Here is a 23,676-nt window from a genome sequence, read left to right as displayed (position 1 = left end):
TTGCGTACCTTTGTATGTAAGAAAATTGATTAACAAAAAGCTTTACCTAAAATGATAAACGATGTGGCGGTGGAATTCCCAAGATTATTAACTTTCAAGGTGGCAAATGAAAATAAATTAGATATGAAGATGAATCGATAAGGACAACGGAAAGCTGAGGGTTAATGTGACCCAACCAATAAAGTCGCCACGCCAAAACAATCCGTTTAAATAGACATCTACTTTTATTCCCCACATGAAGGCTGTTTCGAACGCACCAAGTGACGGTAGGACAACACTTAAGTTATTATTAATAGTCTATAGGCAGTCGAAGGACCGACGAATTGTGGCTGTAGTAGATCGCAAACCAAACTAGTGGAATATAACGGGCTAGCAAACCCTTTGCCAAATACGTGCACAAAAGAGGTGAAGGCCATGACCGAAAACAAAGAGTGATGCTTGGAAAATTATAAATTTCCTTTGTCTGCTAATACGCACACACACAGGCACATACAATTTGTGGTCATACCTAAACATTTACTTGCACATCAAAGTCACACACATACGCACACATGCTGGCAGCTCATTCTCTAGGTATTCTTATACTCATATAATTGCGAGTTAGGCATTTTGGGTTGTCATTTGCCCCAATGAAACGGAATTATTAATAATGCCAGCAAAGTTAAATGAAATGCAGCGAATATAGAAACAGCCAAACACACACACGCACACAGCCATACACATTCTCATCGACGTATCCTTTCGCAAACAGGCACATATCAAAGGCACAAAATGTCATTTCAATGAAAAACAAAGTGAAACATAAATGCGTTGCTTAAAATACTCATTTAAAGAGGTGGGCTGCGCGAGGTGTTACCCGTGCAGGAGGCAGGGATGTGTTAATGGCGCAATGTAAAATAGAAATTACTGCCTTCATACCCACCCAAATGGCAAACGCAATGTTTGTTTGTACTGATTTTGCCAATGTGTGCGTGCAAGCGCATGCCATGTGAAGATGTCAACCGAAATTTTAAACTTTTATGCGCTTCAAATGAGTAGTTGGGTGTTTTATGACCTGCGGGGTTTAGTTATGCTTTTCTATGTTTGGACATTTCAGTCAAAGACAATGTTAATAATTGTTAAGTACAATAATGATGATTAATCGTGATGAGCTTGACATTTGACTTTGACAGAAATGGGAGAAGTATGGCAACGGTGTTGGAAAAGGGTTGATGTTATGAAATATTAAGCAGGCAAAAGGGGTGAAAAGTACTCAAGTTGATTTGTATATAATGCGCGTAAGAAAACGAAATCGAAAGTAAAAATACAGAGTCTTTCAAAAGTGATGCCTAGACGAAAATAATATTTTTTATTTATTTTTAACCGAGAGATTAATCAAAGCTAGATGTCTATAACAGGGATGTGGAAAAGCAACATTGCAATATTTTGCTTTGATACATCGAAAATCTTCCACTAGATGTGTGAATGACTATTCACACGATGCTTTCTGTAAACTGACATCTCTATATTAGTAAAACGAAACGCCAACCGCCGCTTTGTCTGATATTTAAAGAAAGCAAGATGGCTCCAAAAAATGTTGCGTAGAAAAAAAAAAAGAAACTGAGGGCTGTACTCAGTACAAATATAATATAATGCAAAAGAGTAACTAAAAGTGCAGACAATGCCTCGAACTTGATGGGCCATATAAAGAATATGCACGGGGCAACTTATTTATATCTGTGTAAAAAAGAGAATCTTCGACAGTGTGCGATGGCTAAGATGGACAGAAAGAGGGAGATAGAATTGATTTTTACTGATGGATTTAGGAAAGCTATGCGTATCGATGCATCGCTGTACGCTCCCCCATCATCTTCCTCATTCCTTCGCCAGCGCATTTATTTTTTTTTCCAGGTTCACTCCACTCGGGCGCATAGGGCCTCGACAAACTTGTCCTGCGTTGGTTTCGTTAATCTATTTTGTTTTCTGACAGGGTAGCTGATTAGCCTGCCGCTACCAGTCCTAAATAGTGGGAATGCACACCTGTCGTTGCTTAGGAACAACGCCTTCTTACTGCTTGGAGCGCCATCTGTGTTTGACATTTTTCTGGCAGAAGGATCGCACAGATGGTTCAGGACTTCGCTAAATTTAGTGTGTCTGCGCTATTACCTCGGTCGTCCACCTCCTCTTGCTGGCGCCACTGGTGCAACGTGTAACTGTGTGTTTTTTTCTTTGTTTGTTTGTTTGTTTTAGCAGCCACAATGCAAGTAATGCGCTGACTTTTGGGCGGGAGTAAGGATGGAAAGGCGGCCGCCGTAGCCGAATGGGTTGGTGCGTGACTACCATTCGGAATTCACAGAGATAACGTAGGTTCGAATCTCGGTGAAACACCAAAAATATAGAAAAACATTTTTCTAATAGCGGTCGACCCTCGGCAGGCAATGACAAACCTCCGAGTGTATTTCTGCCATGAAAAAACTTCTCATAAAAAAAAAAAACAAAAAAAATATATTCCGTTCGGAATCGGCTTGAAACTGTAGGTCCCTCCATTTGTGGAACAACATCAAGACGCACACCGCAAATAGGAGAAGGAGCTCGGTCAAACACCCACAAAGGATGTACGCGCCAATTATATATATATATATAAGAATGGAAAGGATAAGGTTGTTGGGGTTGAGGAATGAAATATTTTTTTTTTATAGAAACAGGGAAAGTAGGTAAATTGCGAGGACCGTGTTTCCGTGGGATTCGAACCCACAACCTCTGGGTTAGCAGGCTAGTGCACTTACGCTAGACTACCCCGACCGTTAGAGCCACAGTAAAATATTTCCATTTTGTTCGATTCCCGGGTATATTTTTCATTCGCTGCCAGGTCATTATTTTATCCCGGCCTTGTATTCCTCTTAGTCGATACGCTCTCTCATGCATCGACAAGCATCGATGTAAATTTCGATGCAACGATGCGGGGAAAAGGTGTAAATCCATAGTGTAAAAAAGTGTTTTTTGATACTCTCGAGAAACTAATTTTCGATTGCAAACGCAAACTGATTTTCAGATCATTTTTTTCTAGTCCAACGTGTAAATTAAAACAAACAAACTTTCAGTTCATTTTATAACCCGACTAAACTCCACCTAGGAGAAGTGATATTTTAGATGCGCAATCTTTTTTCTGAAAAACATAAAAAAAACTCGTGCCTGATCGAAGGACTTTTTCCAAAATTTGCAATTTTTTTTAAAATTATTTGTCCATTTTTTTTCTCGAAAGTCGGAAAAATATTTCTTGAGGCCGCCAGGCACAAGATTATCTATAAATAAAACTATTTTCTCTCGTCCGATTGATTTTAAATAAATCTACAAGGTCTAGTGATGATCACCGCAAGGGACTTTTGGAGAAACAACTCCACACAAACAGCGATAACTTTTACAATTATTCATTTTTTTTTTAAATTTTGCTAAAGCCAAGTCGAAACATATTGTAATATATTAGTGCTATGTTTTTATTTTTGTAAAATAAGGCAATTGACTAGCAAAAAAAAAAATATTGGAAATCATGATTTTTTCGGACCTCTTACTACCCCTAACCCCTTAAATTGCTTTTATAGCAAACCATGATTAAATAGCTTGGAACTTCCAAATAGCCCAGATAGGCTCCTCTATTCCTATTCCTATATATCTTTCATGAATTACCGTTATGGACATCACCTCTTCTGATAAGCCCAATCGATTCTTAATAGTTTCACCAGATTATAGATCACACCGCGCAGATCCCAATGAACATAGAGAATTTTCATTTTTCTTAAACTATCTGACATTATGCATTTATCGTTGTGCATATTCTGACTCATTTGATTTTCTTAATTACCAACCTGTAAAAATCATCCTTAAATTGCTCCTTTAGACTCCCAGACTGGTGTCGAAGCTAGGCTAATGGACTTACCACCTTACCATTTTTTTTGATAGTCAAGCAAGGCACTGGTCTCATTAAGGCACTGGTCTCAGCGCACATCACTTCAACGCTCATCTAGCAACACACCGCACTTTGTTGGGTTCCCGGGCACTCTCTCTGAACTTTGGAGTCTCTGAGCTCGCTCTGCAGCGAGTGGTGGACGAACTCCGATTGACTTGAGCATAGAAAGTGGCCTCTGACTACTAACTGTAGTGTCTCCAAAGCACTCTGGCCAAAACAGAATCTAGAAAGGGCAAAATGTCTGCTTGGATTCAACAGATCAACTACCAGCGTCCTCACAGGTGTTATAACGGCTCACTGCACTATTGACACCCTAGCTAGTAGAATGGGTGTATCTCACAATGACTACTGCAGGAGTTGTGGAGATGAAGAAGAAATTGAGTCAGTACAACACCTCCTCTATGAATGTTCTGTACTTCAAAGAAGCTGCGACGATTATTTCTTTGAAGACCTGAGAAATTTGCAAAATGTTTTACTGGAGGTACTACATATTTACCTTCCTAAAAAAACCAAATGGTTTAAAGAACTTAGTTAGGGGATGGATATGAAATGCAGTTATCACAATGGGTCTTAGGACTACCGAGTGTTTTGTCTTAGACAAGCCACCTGGCTAACCTAACCTAACCTGGCTTTCAAAAATTAATAAATTCGTAATTAGCGTTTCTGTGCATGAAATCCGGTTTCATAGGTATACAAGTCGTAGGTCATTCACATTTGAAAACAAAAAAAATGGCTTTAATAACTTATCCATAATATAAAAAGGAAACGCAAAATGTGTTGGTAAGCGCATAACTCAAAAACGCATGCACCAATCTTAACAATTCTTTTTTCACAATGTTCCTAGAAGTCCAAGGATGGTTTTTACGGCGAGAAAATTTCGAATTTCGAGGATCTAATGCGTTCACAAGTGATAATATTGTGAACCCGAGCAAATTGAAAAGTCAAAAAATGTAAGAGCTATAGATTTGATTGGAATAGGAATGATAAGGAATGATTTCATTCACAAATAATAAATAAAAATAGCTCAGTAAATTCTACGAATAATCATGCAGGGCTGAACAAATCCAAACATATTTTAAGAATACCAAAAGACAAACATTATTAATTAATCTAGAAAACCCATGTTTCTCACATGGTCAATTGGATGTTGCCTGTTCCCGTGTTGGAAAACAATCAGATTTGTTTGTATATCCACCCACTTTATAAATATTGGTCACCTTTAGGTTCCCACTATCCCTTTAGATTATTTTTCAATCAGGTTTGAACCTTAAGTACACCTCTTATATTAGTTTGAAGCCCTCTGGCAAACATCCCAGTCGGGGTTTTTAGTGGGTCCCAAAAGGGTGGTGAAAGTTCGTGCAAGCGAAGATACTTAGGTCAGCCGAGCTGACCCTTTTCTTTAATTATTCTGAACAGAACCGTCACCATGATGATTGGGCGGTGTGTGAGGGTCAGCAGAGCAAAAACGTCTTAAGGTCGAAATATAAACTGCCACATTCAAAATCTATTTGACAGAAAAAGGTCTGCCGGGTTCGCTAGTTTAATATTCAAAGTTGCCTGGAAATTAAATATGAAAAATAGTTTAGTGTTTCACTAATTAAATGATATACTTACCAAGAATGCTTTACAAATCCTAGTGCATGGATTTAAACCAAATCAAATAGTCTGCTTGAAATTTATTTTACAAAAATAGAAAAAAAGCTGAAAAGCAAGGAAAAATGACGAAAAAACATATAGAAATGCAATTATATAAGTAAATTAAACGAAATAAAAATTGAATAAGCAAAGTCCAAAAAAGCAAAAAAAAGTAAGTAACAACCTTCCGATCACCTGCAGCTTTGCAATTTATTGCCAAAATGGTTCATCGTCTATGGCAACAAGACCCCGTTTGCACCAATCAACAAGGCAACTCAAGTGGCTCAAACCAGCCAATAAATTCTCATTTCACACTAAACAGAAAGCAGCTTAGCAACACCAGGATATTTCTCGCTTTTTCTTAAATCTAATGGAACATTTTGGCGCTTAGCATTTGCCAATTGCCATTTTTTTATTTGTTGTTTTTTATTTACTTTATTTTCTTTTTCATTTTACGTTTTTTATTTATTTACCAGTTTACTTGCATATGTATGCATGCATAGCCCCTCGTTCAGTTGTACATGTGTTGTTGTTGCATTACAGTTGAGTCGCATGGTCGCTCTAAGCCAATAATTTTCTTTACACTGCATTGGCATTTTTCGATTATTGGTTTCCTTTCATTTGATTGCACATCACAAATTTTGCACCTTTTTGCGCGCCAATAGTTTCACTTCATCGCAGCAGCCTGCAGCTAGATTCATCTTGGAACCAGCCAGCATTTTACACCTTGAATCAGGCACTCATCGTTTTGCTTGCTTCTTTTATGCAATTTTACACCATACTTTCAAATGCAATTTTTTTCCATCTCTCCAGCTCAAGCTACCGACTTACATACATACGTATTTAGTTTGGCAGCCGAAAATTGCATTGGCAAAAATGCAGTTGGCAGTGGCGACCAGAGCAGCTGGGAGCCAAAAGCCATTGCAGGCATTCGCCCAACAGAAGCTGGTAGTCGCCAGACAGCAGCAGCGTTGGCAGTCTCGGTGCTGCTGAACGGCACTCAGCTCATACATTTTTGTTGAAGTGTTTTCTACTTGTCACCAATTTCTCACATTGCAAAGTGTTGGCGCACTCACCGTTCGCTGGCAAGGCTGCCACACCATCGCCACCACTGTTGTTGCTGCCAAATCGTTTGCCTTGCAGTTAAACGCTAACAAAGCAACGCGTCCGGGAAATTGAAGATAGAATGACAAATAGAATGCCGAAAAGAGAAAAAAAATGTTGAAAGAAAAATAGGAAAATAGAGAAATGGGCAAAACTAAGTTCTACAAAATTCTAAATTTATTTACGTTCACCATCGTCACCGTAATGGAGATTGATATGAAAAAGTGTAGTGGGCGGTTGGTTGCCGATTGTCGGTTGTAGGTAGTTGACTTATGTTCGACAACACAAAAATTGCTGACAATGGTTTTGTTGCTTTGATCCTCTTGCAGTATATGGTTGCCATCATTTCTGTATTTTGTTTTTTTTTTTTGTGCAGCTTTGACAAATTCACGCAAATGCCAGTCGAAAATTTCACTTCCATCCTTGGCTTACATTTCAAGTGCTCGTAAAAAGAAAAAAAAAACACAACAAAAGTGAAGTGAAGTAAAGCTCCTTGCGCCAAGAAGTAAATATTGCGAAATTTTATTAGCATCAGCGTCAAATTCATGTTTTCGGTTTACACATGCATATGTGTATGTATGTATGTGTGTGTGTATTTCATCTTTCGTTATCAGCTTAGCGCGAAATTGTGAAGGTAAATAGTTGACTAAAATAATGCATTCGTGTTTCGGTAATTCAGCTGAGGCTTTAAGGCAAATACTTTAAATAAACCTTAACTTCAATCGTGCGTCACACTATCCAGCTTTTCGGGATTTCAAAGTATTAATCAGAATTGGAGAAGGTCCCTACGAATTACTTAATGCAGGGTGGCTTTTTGGCAAAGCTCGAGCTGCATGCATTTACGCCACGTATGATTCCGTTCTTCACTTCTGGAATCATCTCTGGCTTATGGACATAGACCATACTCTCCATGTAGCCTCAAACAGAGAAGTCCAATGGAGTAAAATCGCTAGATATCATTAATGATTTGACCTCATTGTTTGATGAGGTAAAGCGTCCTGGAAACACGAAGTTCTTTCCAAGTGCAGCTGCAAATAGCAGCGTCCTGTTGAGGCCGCACATTATTCAAGTATTCAAGTCCAAGTCATCTAATTCAGGTCATAAAAAGTATGTTATGGTGTTCCCTTAACGTTCACTGATCACCAAAACAGCTTTAACGGCATCGTGCTCAAAGACGTGCCGTCCGATGACCCCGCCAACCCGAAAGCCCTACCAGAAAGTGACTTGTTGTGGGTGCAGAGTTTTTCCTTGAAGAACTTTCTGGACCCCTGGACCCCAAACACAGCAGGATTGCTTTTTAACTTAACCGTTTAAGCGAAAATCTGCCTCTATTCACAATCAACTACCATTTTCATAAAACGTTTGGATAATTTTTACAAATTTTTCAACTGAGTATCATTTCAATACTGAGTTTGCCAAAGCCTAAAGCACCAACCGCCTCAAAAAAATGTATACAAAAATTTACTTATCACAAATAATTGCTTTCAAAGATTTGGCGTCATCCTTGAATCACCCTATACCAACCTAGACTCCAAACACGCCGACTGCCTATCAAGTGATTTCTTTGATCTAAAGCAGGAAACTCACTTTATAAGGCTCTCATCATTCCCATCTTATTGAATGGCGAAGAAGCTTGGACTATGACAACATCCGATGAGGCGTCCCTTGAAGTGTTTGAGAGAAAATTTCTGCGCAAGATTTTTGGACCTCTGCACGTTGGTAGCGGCGAGTATCGCAGACGATGTAACGATGAGCTGTAAGAGCCTTGAGACGACATAGACATAACATAAAGCAACATAGACTTAACATAATAACAAGAGTGCGGCTCCGCGGACTAGGTCATACTGTCCGAATGGATACAAACGCTCCGGCTCTGAAAGTATTCGTCCTCCTCTGCCTTGGAAAGATCAGGTGGAGAAGGACTTGGCTGCTCTTGGTGTTTCCAACTGGGGCCGGTTAGCACGAGAAAGAAACGACTGGCGCGCTTTGTTAAACTCGGCCAAAATCCCGTAAGCGATTATCACACCCTTCAAGAAGAAGAAGAACTGTTTAAAATTTGCTTAGAGGATAAAAAATCAAACAATTTAAAGACGTATTAAATTCTTTCAATTGTCCCCGTATTGAAGTAAAAGCGCCACCGAGCGCCAGGAAGAATAAATCATTACTGTGCAGCCGTTTTGTGGAAAGGCGCGTAGCTCCTTCTCCATTCGAAAGACTTCAAACTAGGGGTGGGACTATTCGAATAAAAATTATTCGAATAATAAAATCTTTTATTCGAGAGGTATTCGTAATTCGAATAATATTTATTCGAATTTTTTATTCGTTTATTCGAATAATGCTATTCGAATACCTCACTATTCGAATACCTCACTATTCGAATACCTTACTATTCGAATACCTTACTATTCGAATACCTTACTATTCGAATACATCACTATTCGAATACTTCACTATTCCTAGTAAACTATTCGAATAGTGAGGTATTCGAATAGTAAACTATTCGAATAGTGAGGTATTCGAATAGTAAGGTATTCGAATAATGAACTATTCGAATTATTTGAAACGAGTAGTATTATTCGTTTTATTCGAATAATGTTTATTCGAATATTATTCGAAAATAATCCCAACCCTACTTCAAACGTATTAAGGCATAACTTGCAAAATATGAAGGAATCGGATCAGCAAAATTAAGTGATCTGAGACTGAAACGTAGAAAACTCTTTTGAATTCATTGAGGTCTACTAATACGGCAAATATAAAGGAGAAAGCTCTTTCTCTCTTTGGAAAGGCCAAGTGGAGAAGGAATGGGTTTTATTAGCGCAGAAAGAAGAAACGTCCGACGCACTATATTAAGCTCGGCCAAAGTCGCTTCAGTGGTTAGTGAAAAAGAAGCAATATTGTAATATTTTTTTGTGAAATGACTTCAATACGGCTGTCGGGATGTCTGTTGAGCTGTCTCAGTTTTATTGTTCCACACGCCACTGCTATTCAAGTACATCGAAAATTTCCTGAGGTCCTTTTCTGATTCTGTCTTTTGGGATCAACCCTGCATACGACTTTCGAAAGCTTTCCACTAAGATAAGAAACTGCATGCGTCCCTGAAAATACAAAGTGACCAAATTGGTGCCTCAGTATGTCCCTCCAATTTTCCCTAACTATACTAATGCACAATCATCTCCCAACTGGCAACTTTTCACAGGATTTCTTTCTTGGTGGAAACTCGAAATTTCTTTGGGTCTTATTACTCAAAGTATCTTTATTGGTATTCGTCATTAAATTGGGGAATCACAAGAACTGCGCTTTCTGCATAAAATATCTGAATTTGTATAGGAAAACTTTAAAATTTCCCACTTCAATTGAAGTTTTCCTTTAACTGAGTATATTTTCTAAAAATCAAAGCACTTTCAGAATTAAAGTCATCAATGAAGTCGTAGCTCGCATTCCTATTCTAAAAATTGCTATTCCTCTTCTTCTCATACCGCATTTCTTTTTTGTTATTAGTTTTCTTCCTCAAATACCTGCATTGCATGCGATATGCAAAATATTTCACTTTTTTATTGTCTACCAATTGCCAGCCATATGTCTGGGGCCGGCATTCCGTACTACGAAGTCTCTCGCACCCTCCTGTAACGCTTTTGTGGACAAAGGTGTATTGGGCCAAAAGCCAGCAATAAATAATGGCAAAAATACAATGGCACCATAAATGCAAAGTGAGCAGAAAGGTAAACAAGAATATGATAAATGTGTTTAATTACTCGTTTGAATGCGAAATTGGGAGAGAGGGAGAGGAGGAGAGTGCGGTGGAGAGGTAATGAGACATGCCAGTTGAGCTAGAAATTGGACAACGATTGCTTTTGATTAGAGATTTAAAAGCAAACAATTTGCTTGGCTTTCGATTAAAAAAACCATTGGCCAGGGTGCCTGGTAGACAAATGATGGGGTAAAGTGGTAATTGATGTAATTTTCTGGTAAATGGGCGATTGAAAATCATAGGCAATGGACATAAATATGATACATAAATACATAGGACTGTGGACATTCGATATTGGACTTATATACAATTTTGACGGCGGCCGCCGTAGCCGAATGGGTTGGTGCGTGATTACCATTCGGAATTCACAGAGAGGTCGTTGGTTCGAATCTCGGTGAAAGCAAAATTAATAAAAACATTTTTCTAATAGCGGTCGCCTCGGCAGGCAATGGCAAACCTCCGAGTGTATTTATACCATGAAAAAGCTACTCATAAAAATATCTGCCGTTCGGAGTCGGCTTAAAACTGTAGGTTCCTTCATTTGTGGAACAACATCAAGACGCACACCACAAATAGGAGGAGGAGCTCGGCCAAACACCTAACAGAATTTTGACAATTTATTTCTTGCTTATATTATTGAAATAATTTTTTGCAATAAACAATTCTACTGTGTACATATGAACCAAATATTCTCCAAACTTTTTTTTTTTTTTTGGGTTAGAAGTTTGATAAAAAATAAATAAGTTGCACGTACACTTCTGCCAGGTGTTCGGCCGAGCTCCTTCTCATACTTGTGGCGTGATGTTGCCAACTACGAACGGCAAACGGTTTCTTATGAGCAGCTTTTGATAGCAGAAATTCACTCGGAGGTTTACCATTGCCTGCCGCGCGCCAACCGAGAAAAAACTTGTTCCTTACTTTTTATATGAGTTTTGTAGGCCATTCAATTTAGATATAACAAGTTGGTGTAAGTTTGAAGAAACTCAAAAATTTCGCTGATTTTTTATGAATTTTTTTTCCTGTGTTCGCTGGCGGTCTTGTACCTTTTCTCCATATAACGAATGTTCGAAGGTTTTTATATATGGAAGAAAACACTCAACACTGGCAGCAAAGAAAATTGTCAAAAATTTTAAGGCCCACTGCTCCATATAGGAAGAAAGGATCAAGTATATGTATACCATATATACATACGATTTTTAGCCACTTCAAGCTTGCATTACATTAAGCGAAATTTAATGGTCTATAAAACTGCGTACTCAAAATTTTTCTAAAAATTCTGATTAAAATGTTTATGAAAATTTGTTCAATTGTTTTAAGTTCCCGCAAAGTTTAAAGCTTGGCTTTATATGGTTTTCGTTGCAAAGTGCACTATATTTAACAAAAAATTATTAAAATTATTTAAAGGACAAGTAATTTGTCAAAACTTGCTAATAAGTCCCTGTGCTATGGTTGCGTTTTATATGAGCTTGCATTTGAATGCGAAAATGATAAAATTAGTTACAAAGTAGTTCTTAACTTCCTTACTTAGATTTATATACTTCTTTAAATGTACACTTCAACATTTTGAGAAGCTTTCACATTTTTTAATTAAACTATTATTTTTATAAAGACTGTATTAGTATAAATCCCATACTTTGCACAATATTTATAAAAACTCGAAAAATTTTCATCAAAATTTAAAAATTTTTAATTAAAAACGAAAAAAATCTGGGCAGACAGTTTAAAGCGAGTTCAATTTTAGTATAATAAACACGGCCAATCTATTAAAGGAGGTGTTGGTAAATCAGCTAATTTGTTTTCTTATTTCGCCGTGTCCATGTGGCTGTCAGCTCAGAATGAATCAAGGCGAATTCATTATTTGTTTTCTAGTTTCCCAATGCTTTGCTTTGACAATCAAACGTACAGAACATTGTTGCTGGTTTAGTGCCACCACCTTTAATGAATGCGCCTTGATAATGAGTCAAAAGTTTGAAGTACCACGAGGCTTCCACTGTTCCAGCCTATGTACAAAATGTATAAAAATTCAACATATTTTGATCAACAATATTAAATTTATTTTTAATCAAAGCCAAAAAAATTTGGGTACGCAGATTTATAGCGAAATAAATTGTAATGTAATAAATTAAAAGTTTCAAGTAGCTCGAGCTTAGCCTTGATTTTTGATAATTTTTTTATCAGTAGGTGTTGCCTATTTTCTTCAATAAAAATATCATCCGTGGTTTGTTATGTGGAGAAAATGCGCAATACCGCCAAATCAAAAATATAATGAAAAATCATCGAGATTCTTCAGTAACTTAGAACGTTGGTCCTTATGATAAAAATTTAGATGTATTTATTACTTTGAATATTTTAAAAGTACACTCAAAAAACAACTTCTTCGGTTCAAGTTAAAACGAGTATTGAAATGAGGAAATATGGGAATGATTTGGCGCCTATGAAAAGGCATCCTCTTTTCAGTATCTGATATTTTCTCAAAATGAAGAAAAAATGTTTACATGCTTTCGAGAAAAACTTTCCCGATTTAAGGAATTTGTTTTTATATTTGTAATAAATTTTATGTTTGAAATAGATAATATTTTGCTAAAAGAAAATAAAAATATTACTCATTTCAGAGTAAAATTTGCTGGAATTAGGGAAACTGTTATTTTGTTTCTAGTAAAAATTTACTAAAAGAAAATAGCTTTTTTCTCAATTTTAAAAAATCTACCTGAATTTTCAGATTATGAAATGTTTTAAATATTGAATAAAAATGCAAAAAATTTGGTTTTAGTTTTTTATTTTTGAAACACAAACTGGAAAAATTCATTAAAAAAACTTTTTTGGCCGTAAGAGTTTTTCATTGTTAACAATATACACATGAATTGGTGTATGGACCTACATTCGGGCGGATACTCAAGGTTAAGTACATGGAATGTTTTAAAACACACATCAATACACTTGATTAGGTTATCGAACTTATAAAATATATCGGCGAAATACACATAATATTCCTTGCAATAAAAATAATCCAATCCAATGGAACATATAATTGGCTGAATCGTACTTTTATCCATATAATTTGCATCTACCATTAATTTCAATTTTGACTGAAGTTCACTACTTGTCGGTGCCCACAGTAAGAAACTATTTCTTGAATCTGCAATAGTGTACTTGATGAAGTGTTTTTTTTTTGTCTGTTTGCATGTTCTATATGTTCGGCCAGTTGGAATTAAGACAGAGTGTAGAAGATAAAAAATTACTAAGTCTTTTGCATCTGAAATTAGATTGTTAAAAAAAATGAGGGCTTAAGACATATTAAATACCAGCATTGATGCTTCCTTCTTTAAACTGCCTCCAAGTAGTTAAGCTGTTTGAATCTTTAATGTAAATTTCTAGCAAAGGTGGAATCGCTTGGCAGAAGCTCTCCCATTTATCAAATAACAAATTTTGCTTTTCGGGGTACAGCTTCTTAAAATCCAGTTCTATCTAAGATATGAATGAAGAACAATAAATTATTTTTTATGTAAATAAAACTCACGAATTATACCATTAAATGTCCAAAACTCTGCTTATACTGAGGCCATTCTTCTAAAATTGTATTTAAATTTGCATCTTTTTGTAGCATTTGTCGTCGCACAGCAAAAGTCGCTTCCCATTTTAGTTGAACTTCATCGAATGGTTCAACGTTATACTTTAACCATGATTTTTCTTGAATGCAATCTAAATGTAATTTTTTTATTAAATGAAGGTTACATTAAATGCAGATTATAATATTTAATAATCTCTCATTTAAAATTTAAATTAAACCAAAATATACTCATGAGTTAAGAAAGCCATATCGTCGTTGCGATTGCAAAACTGCATAAAACCAAAACGAATTGACCAAAGAAACTGAAGTTTCACGTACACTCTTTTGCAGAATTACTATTTGTATATTGATCTCTGTCATAATATTAATAAATTATAAGTTCAGTGAAAAAATTGAGCTATACTTTTGTAAAAAATCAGTTTTTTCTTCCTTCACCACTTATGTAGTTTTGTATATTGGATATACGCGGTAATGCTTTCGCAACGACGATATATGTACCTATGTACATATATACCTGTTACGCAAGAATTAATCTCCGTTCCTTTTGTTGTTGGTTCTACATCTCTTTTGGAAATAAGACCATCCCGTCTAAGTTTCAATAATACACTGTGGTACTTAGCATACAGAGATCCACCTGGCTTTTTTCCTTTCTTATGAATGTAATATATATCCTGTGTAAATGAAATCGAGATTAGAAAACTTTTTTTTAATAAAAATGTTAGGTTGTGATCAGACTTTAGATTCCCTCGTAAATAAATCCACAATTTTATTGGCGAAAGCTTCAAATGTTTTAGGGTTTGGATGTACTTCAGCAGAAATAAAATCATTTGCAACTGTTGCAGCTAGAAGTTTCCTATACTTTGGAGTGAGACACTTTTTTTGCGCATAGTATTTCAGGATTTGTGATCCACCCGCCGACTTACTGAGTACTGCTCCAAAAGATTCCTTATATGAAGTACAGAAATGTATATTTAAAATAAATAAATAACTAAAGTAAAAGTAATAAAAAAAACATTTACCTCGCCACGATATTCATTTGCCAATAAAGCGCATGCCTCAGTGTGAATGGCTTGTGTTTTTATTCCCTAGTGAAGTAAAACGAAGATTATGAATTTTTGCATGCATATCTGTATGTGTGTATATGCACAAAATAACAAAATACCTGTTGCGCTTGCCAATTGAGCAGATTATGCTCAAAAATTACCCTTGGTCCAAACTGCGATGTGTCGATCAATGTATCCAAATGGCTTGGCTTTAGGAGCTTCAATGATTCCTTAGTTAGACCGCTTTCTATAATTGAAATGATTAGCAATAACCAAAATGAGCAAAACAGAATATCCATAAACTTAAGAAAAAAAACAATCAACTACGTATGTTCGTAAAAGCAATGAGCATTCGATAATATAATTGTAAGTAAAGTAAAAAATAACAAAGAAGAATGTAACATCAAAATGAGGACTACGGGTTTATGTTTCAAACACATTTATAGTCATTTAAAAGAAAAAATACTCAAAAGCGACAAAATTTAATGAATTTGGAAGAGTTCAAAATAAAGAATGGTTTTCTTTATTTTAGGGAGGGAATTTTTTCTGAGTGTATACAAACAGTAAGGTTCCGAAAATGCATGTATAAATTTAGATGATGCGCCGCTTTTAATTGCAGGGAAAAAATTATGAGTGAATTTTAATGGCCAATAATTTTTATAGCAAGTTTAAAATTTGGATTTATGCGCTTTTTTTTGTTTTTTTTTTTTTTTTTGTTAAGCAATAACGAGGTGAAAACCAAAACGAAAATAGTTGAAACTGGTCAAAATAATGAGGTGGTATATATTTTATCGCAGGCTATAGTTGCATAAAAAACTTTAAGCCGTAAGGGTAAAGCACTAGCCTGCCATCCCAGAGGTTGTGGATTCGAATCCCACGTAAAGCACGGCCCTCGCACTTTTCCAAATTTACCTACTTTCCCTCTTCCTAAAAAAACAAAAACAACAAACAAAAATCTCATTCCTCAACCCCAAAAACTTATCCTTCCCATCCTTACTCTCGCACATTATTTGCATTGTGGCTGCTAAAACAAGCAAAAACAAAGAAAAATACACATTGCATCAGTGGCGCCAGCGAGAGGAAGCGGGCAACGGGCGCGGTAATAGCGCAGACACACGAAATTTAGCGAAGTCCTCAACCATCTGTGCTATCCTTCTGCCAAAAAAATGTTACACACAGATGGCGCTCCAAGCAGTAAGAAAGCGTTCTTCCTAAGCAACGACAGGTGAGCATTCCCACTACTAAGGACTGGTAGCGGTACCCTGTCAGAAATCTAAACACAGATTAACGAAACAAACGCAAGACAAGTCTTGTTGAGGCCCTATGCTCCCGAGAGGAGTGAACAAGGAAAAAAAAAACAAAAAAACTTTTTTTACGAAGCAATTCCAACGCTTACATACCACCATATGTTTAACGCCCCTTTTTATTATTTTACACCCAAAATAATTCATTATTCATTGTAACTTATGGTAGTAGTCTGGTGAAATGCTCATTTTTTTATAGATATTTTTAGGAATTAAAAAAAAAAATAAAATGCGATCGTTTTGATATTATATTTTATCAAATAGTAAACAAACAAATTTTTTTTTACATATTTTTTGTTTTTTTTTAGTAGTGTGGTACCAACATAAGCGTCTTAAGAAAAAGATAGGTGGCTTGTCGACAGGATTTTGGCTCTTCAGGACATCTGCAACGAAAAAGTTAAGCTGATTATTATTCGCTAGGCTTGTCATTCTTGTTCGAGTAGGTGCTACAATTATACATTTGTAATGTTCACTCTGAATAAAGACATCAAACAGGAGCATGCAAGAAATCGCCTAACCTCTAATCAATATTTTTTATAAATATCTTTTTCAATTTCCTTAATTTTATTTGCTTGTTTTATTTGAGGCTTAGCCATGAATATTTTATTAAAATCAGTTATTCTAGTTTTTGTACAAAAATACAAATACGCATATGACCCTATCTTAACCATATCCTGCTGTGCTCTGCCTCATTTAATTCACCACCATTCATACTCTAGAAGTACCAAAATACCAAAAAAAGGCCATTATTACTTCCATCTTCAGTTCAGTGTCACTGGCAATTTTGCCTAACATCGCTTCACTTTACTCTCCAATTAAACACTTTGCAACGCTTTTAGCCCCCAACCAATTGGCATGACCTCAGAATATTTTGCGTTAAAAAAATTTCTGTCCCTGCTATCTTTTCCTTGACGTGCACTTAAAAATGCGTCGCCCCAAAAATTATTAAATTACTATGGCGCTGCTAAAAGGTTTCATCCCCAAACAAATTTCCTATAAACAGCTTCAGCCGTCTGAGTGTGGTCATATTTCTCCCATTCATAAATACTAACACTCGCACAAAAGGGAGAGGAACGAATGAAAAAATGTCAGCTGGTGGTGGAAAAGTATAGAAAAGCCATTAAAGTCCAGTCCATACGGTTTATAACGATCGCTAGTGACAACTAAAACTGCGGGGTGTTAAGTGGTTGTTAATACTAATTTTGGGTGGTTGATATTTGAAAATAATTATTTTAAGTAGCTGTCAAATAAATGTAAAATTTGACGGTAAACTTCATAATAGAGATGAGTGAACAAATTTTGCGAGTGATTAAATAATTTTTGTTTAAAGTAAAAAATATCTGTAATAAAATTTTTACTCAAGAGCATAGGGTTTTCAAATGCGGACTGTCATAGGTTGTGGCAGTCATGCTCGCTGGGTAGATGCTGATAAATCTGTTGTTTCTCAATAAGTCCCTGAGGACTAATCACCTTGACGAGGTGCACGACTGAACAGGCAGAAGAAAGGAACAACAAATTATATAATATTTCTAACATTGGCTATTTCCCGCGACGGTCATGAGAATTGACGCCAAAGATCATGCAATTTGACTGCTCGATTATTCTTCAGCTGTTTTCTGAAGTCGTATTTGCGATTAGGTTGCAATTGGACTGATGCTTTCAAAGCCGATATATTACAAAATATTTCGCACACTTAGCGCATGTCTATACGGCATATAAATATATAACTAGCCCCTTTTTCTATGCCCGCGAACTTAGTTCAAATAAATTTTAAATGCCCACCCAAGAAATTTGATCTCCGTCTTACAGAAGTTGATCTGTTTTGATGACTAGTTTCGATCTGCACCACGTCCTTGTCAGAGCTTTGATTGCGGTTTGACTACCGAAAAAAAATGTTAATGTCTCCATCTCTCCCATGCTCCCCAAGCATTTTGCGTGCCTGCTGGATCGCAAAAACGTCTGCCTGGAAAACACCACCAGTATTCAGCAATTAAAAAAAAATGGCTCATTTACAAAAAACCCTTGCTCAGACTACTGATTCCATCTTGGAGCCTTTAATGAATACAAAGGTATCAACTGCGGTGAAGATTCAAACTCGATTTTGCGAATAGAGAGATCTATACGAAATGTATTCAGAGAAATACGGCGTTATCTGCTTAAAAAATCAAAATTTCCCGCAAATTATGAAATTTTCGTACAACAACTGGCATTTTTGACCAGAAATAAGTTTATAAAGAAACACAAATTCACGAATGCTGTATTGTGGCTATGTTCGCAGATATCCAAGCTTATTATAAAATATTTTCGATCTGTATATTTCAAGCCCATAATAAGAAATAATGTTTTCCGAACTGAAGCAACGCCGATAGTGTATTCTGCTTATATACTTTTAAAGATCTGTTATGGAAGCAGGTCTGTCTGCTCATCTTATTTCGCCTCAAATTTTTTTGAGGAGAAAACTTACTACTACGTTACTGCAATATTAGGAAACTGTTCCAATGCTTTTGTCGACTACTTCTTATAGCAGTCCTTTACATATATCAGCTGCAATTTAAAATCAACTGAGACGAGATAAATTTGTGACCTTACGATTTAGTCTTATCGTCGTAGAAAAAGCTCTTTCAACCATAATCGGTAGGAAATAGGACAACAAGACAGCAAACTATATATTTATAATAGTATGAACTCTAAAGCCAGAATATCGTTGGCCTCGCTTCTTCAGTGGCAAATTGGATATTAGAATTATTTCTGCATCGCTTATAAGGCCGGCACCAAAAGAAATCTCTACTCGGCTGCACAGTAGAGATCAAAGCAATACGCTGTTAGGAGGATATCTGTGGTCAGACTGTACGGACAGCTGTAGAACGGGTATAGAAACCCGGACAGGAGCGGCGGATGATCAAATACTCACAATCGGAGTCTAACTAGCATCCATAGAAGAATAAGGGCTTCAATTGCTGTGTGAGCCCCCCGTTTCCCTTTGCACCAATTACTCCTTGGAAAATGTACCAGGTTAAAAGTCTTCCTCTTCAGAATGGACCGTGAAACATACTCTATATATATCCGCATGACAGTAACCACCTCTGCGCAGGTTTTCCTACCTACTCTGGAATTTACTGGCTTCCTCAAAAATGGACTCAAAGTCTTGGTTGAAAACTAGCGCGTCGCCAGGATTAAAGTGTATCATTACAGTTTCTGTAAATGAAGTAAAGAGGGCAAAGAAGAGGGAAAGAAAAGGGCATGAAGCCCTTTAAATTCCTTTGCTATGGACTTTGAAGAATGCGCTTAAAATTTTTTCAGTAGTACTACCCTCGTAATCTAAGAACAGGGTTGCCCATATTCGACGGACCCGACGGATTTTGATGACTCTTTGGGCCCATTCCAATCGACGAGGCTTATCCACAGGCAACAATCTTTGCATCAATTGAATCTTATACGGGAATAAATGCAAATCAATGCGGATAATTCGTTGTAAAGTGGTCCGAGCAATGCCCAACTGCTGAGAACAACGATTTTGCGATGTCCTTGGGGATGTCTCAACACTGGTCCATACAAGAGCAATATTCTCATCCGATCGCCTTGGTCGGTTTTGATTTGGCCTCTTTGGATCAGAAAGATGAAATGTAAATTTCAACAATTTGGGAGCGCTTGCGTGGCGTATACTGTTCCATGGTAAAAATCGGCTTGGACTGACGCTTCCAACGCGGTATGTCATTAAGCGATCTGACGTCTTTGTCAAAAGATACAGGGTTGCCAGATGGGTCCGTCGAATATTGGCAAACCTGTAGTAAGGCCAAGTACCGCTGTAGATGCTGTTTGCGTTCGCCAAAAGAACTGAATGGTGTGCGGGCTGCTACGGGTGAAGCTGAGTAAATCTTTTTAGATCATCAGAGTGATCCCCTGTGACCATCGATAGCAACCCGCTTAAAAATTTGTTACTTACCTTAAACAAATAAATGCACGTAAAAGCTTGTAAATTAAATATTAAATATGAACATGGCAATCTATACTTAAATTCAAAGATCTTGCGAAAATTACCCACATCTGCATTGCAACACTCGCATATTTATTAAAAGCCATCAAAACCGTTCACTCAATCCCCACTGCTGATATTTTCAATCAAATTGAGCGCTCGTTCGCAGAGGGGCTGATATCTTTCAAGTAAAAACGAGAGAGTTTTAAAAACATCACAAGCAAATATGTAATGGTGCTTATTAAAATACGATATTTCGCTGACGACCACTCGTGCTGATCCCCACTTGTCTTAACCCTTCACCGCCAACGACCGTCCGCGCGCACTTGACCATCATTTGGCCACATTTTAATTTTTCTTTTTCGCCAATGCAAAAAGCATTCAAGAAAAAAGCAATAAAAACTTCAGTTAAAAACTGGACTAGCGAAAAATAATAGTAATAAAAAAATGTGCGCACACAGACAAATGCAAAATGGCCGAAATCCTTTTAACCAGCTTTGCGGTGCAGCAACGTTGAACATCCACTTAACTACGCCCTCTTTCATGTTTATTCATGCTGCGCTCACCTTGGCCGCAAGTGGATATCAGGTGCTGCAAAAAGAAAGCAAAAATAAATGCAGTAACAAACAACAAAAACCAAAACAAAAACAAAAACGAAATAAGTGGACATACAGCGAGCCGAAAAAAATTTGAAGCATACTACTTGGCGCAAGTGCATAAAGTTGAAATTTTGTATACAAAGTTGCCCTAACGCAACAAATGAAAATGTGTAAAACATACGGATACGCGCACATGTCTACACTTTTGAATGTTAATAAATATAAATGTGCAGATACAAAGCCACACACACACGCATACATGCATACCAACTAGCCCAAAAGCAATTGTGTTGCAGCAAAAGCCGTAGTTTTAAGCGCAAAAGTGGCTACAGTTGTACGCTCGTCCACACTAATACATACAAATCTACTTGAAAAAAAATTGTAAAAAATATTCTCCGCTTCAATGTTGCACTTTTCGACTGAATTTCAAATAAAATAAATTGCACTGCGCTTTGGCACTGGGCAGCTGTTTTAAGTTTAAGTTTTCGTTTTTGTAGTAATGGCAGTGGGCAGCGGCATAGCACTTGATTTGTCTTGTCCGACACGCTGATGATCCGCATGCACAAGAGTGCTGTGGGGAGTAATGCAGAGCAAGTAAGCTAAGAGAATTTAATGAACCATTTAATGTACTAAAATTGTGGCAAATTTAGTCGTTTATAAACAATATTTGGCATAAATAATATGCGAACTCCAACAGAAGGTAAAATGTCGCATTTATAAGATAAAAAATATTCCAGAACTTAAAGGAATTTTAATAATACTTCTACTCTATTTAAAACAAAAAGCAAACCTAACTTCTGATAATGATTTTGAATGCCATCCTTGTATACAAATTTTGAGTAATTTCGAAAAAAAAATTTTTTAAGGATTTTGAGTCAAATCCAAGTGTGGATTTTATCTTTATTGAAACATTGGAAACTTAGTTGAGCACTGAAAATCAGAAATAATTTTTAATAGAGTTCCTTAAATATGGTGAAGAGTTTCTTCATCAAAGGATTGCACATCTCTTCAACATTTTATTGAGAAATTAAAAAAGACCGCAAGAGTGGAAGTCAAGCGTTACGATAGCAATTTGTAAAAAAGGAAAGAAAGATGATCCACAGAATTATGGCGGTATAACCCTGCTAAGCTCAGTTCTAAAGCTTTTCACTAAGATTTTGTTGTCGCAACTCCGTCCTTACCTACAAGAATAAGAGGAGCAGCAAGGCTTTCGTCAAAAGAGGTCCACAACGGACTGTATATTTATTTTACAACAAATTATGGAAAAGTCAATCGAATTCGATACTCCTGATTTTATCTGTTTTGTTGACCTTAAAAAAACGTTTAATCGCGTCAAACTTGAGGATGTACTGCAGTTATTAAAGGAAAGACGCCTCGACAAATCCTACAAGTCATCAGCGAACTCAATACCACGTGCTCAACAAAAATAATGGTAAATGGTAAATATACCAAAAATATTAATTGCGCTACCGGAATACAGCAAGGTGACTCCTCAAGTCCACAACTTTGCAATCTTATTATGGATAAAATTATCTCAGAGGTAAAGCAGTTAGCTGGATACAAAATGAACAATGAAAACATGTCAATAATATGTTACACAGACGACGCTGTTTTGGTAGCTGATTGCAAAGATAATCTTCAAATGCTCCTGCATCGCTTTGTTGTAACTTGCAAAAAATACAATATGGAAGCTTCAACTGGAAAAACTAAATATTTAGTAATATCAAGAGAACCTTAACGATGCAAGTTGGATATTGACCGCCGTATGATAGAACCAGTAATGCAATTTAAATATTTGGGTGTAGAGGTAGATGATCTAGCAATCGAGATATAATATAATAACAGAGGTGCGAGAGTGATGCGTAAACGATGCACGGATATCAGGGTGCCTCCGAGAAATCGTGTGGAAAAGTACATGAACATGGAAAATAAAACACAAACCTATAAAACAATCGTAAGGCCGATATTGACTTATGGAGCAGAAGCTCGTGCAGAAAACATGAAAGCGAAGCAACTACTGCGGACTATGGAAATGCATGCCCTTAGAGTCATAGCTAGGAAAACTAGACTAAACCATATAAGAAACGAGGAGATAAGAACACAGGCAGAGGTGACCGACATTGTAAAATTCATAAGATCCAGAAGACAAGCATGCAACGAGCATCTGACAACAGCCCCTAGCAATCGGTTGATAAAAATAGCTCGAGATGGGATACCAAAAGGAAGAAAACGATCAGGAAGAACACCAAAACGATGGGCAGAAAGTTGGATATCTACCTCAGCAGAAAATCAACCACAACAATTATATGAAATGTGTGCATTATATTGTACAGGAATGTTCAACAATCTATGTTTAATACCCTAAATATTAAAATGTATTTATGTATCAATGCATATATGTAAACTTTAATGTATAGATATATATGTATCTTAATTGTTGTGTAATGAAAAACAGGTAAAGCCTATAATAAAAGATAAAGAAGAAGAAGAGTTAGTAGGACAGTTTTAAGCAATCTACGCCTAGCAGACATGCAAAAAACTATTACTAAATAAAAAAATTAAAAATTATGACTTAAAAGTTTATGTAGATTTGTATAGCGTCTAATTCTATCAAGTTATTCAGGGAGCTTTTTCCTAAAATATTGAACCTTCTTCTATCCAGAGCCATGCACCCGCATAGACAGTGTTCTATAGTCTCTTCTTCTTCAATGTCATTACAGCTTCTGCAATAGTTATTATAGGGCGCTTCCAGTCTA

At 36.5% G+C, this 23,676-nt stretch overlaps 1 protein-coding gene across 1 annotated transcript; it reads right to left on the bottom strand.

The window, feature by feature from the left end:
- Positions 1-13,247: 13,247 nt before the first annotated feature.
- On the bottom strand, positions 13,248-14,807 carry LOC129246057 (uncharacterized). The gene is made up of 5 exons (XM_054884576.1): positions 14,737-14,807; positions 14,516-14,672; positions 13,960-14,132; positions 13,736-13,898; positions 13,248-13,619 (listed from the first exon to the last, which is right to left on the bottom strand). Exons 3-5 carry the CDS (start codon positions 14,035-14,037, stop codon positions 13,510-13,512), a joined length of 351 nt encoding a protein of 116 aa, XP_054740551.1. The 5' UTR covers positions 14,038-14,132; positions 14,516-14,672; positions 14,737-14,807; the 3' UTR covers positions 13,248-13,509.
- Between the last annotated feature and the right edge of the window lie 8,869 nt (positions 14,808-23,676).

Source organism: Anastrepha obliqua, chromosome 4, assembly GCF_027943255.1.
Source record: "Anastrepha obliqua isolate idAnaObli1 chromosome 4, idAnaObli1_1.0, whole genome shotgun sequence".
Classification (NCBI taxonomy): Eukaryota; Metazoa; Arthropoda; class Insecta; order Diptera; family Tephritidae; genus Anastrepha; species Anastrepha obliqua.
This window is presented reverse-complemented; position numbering and strand designations above follow the sequence as displayed.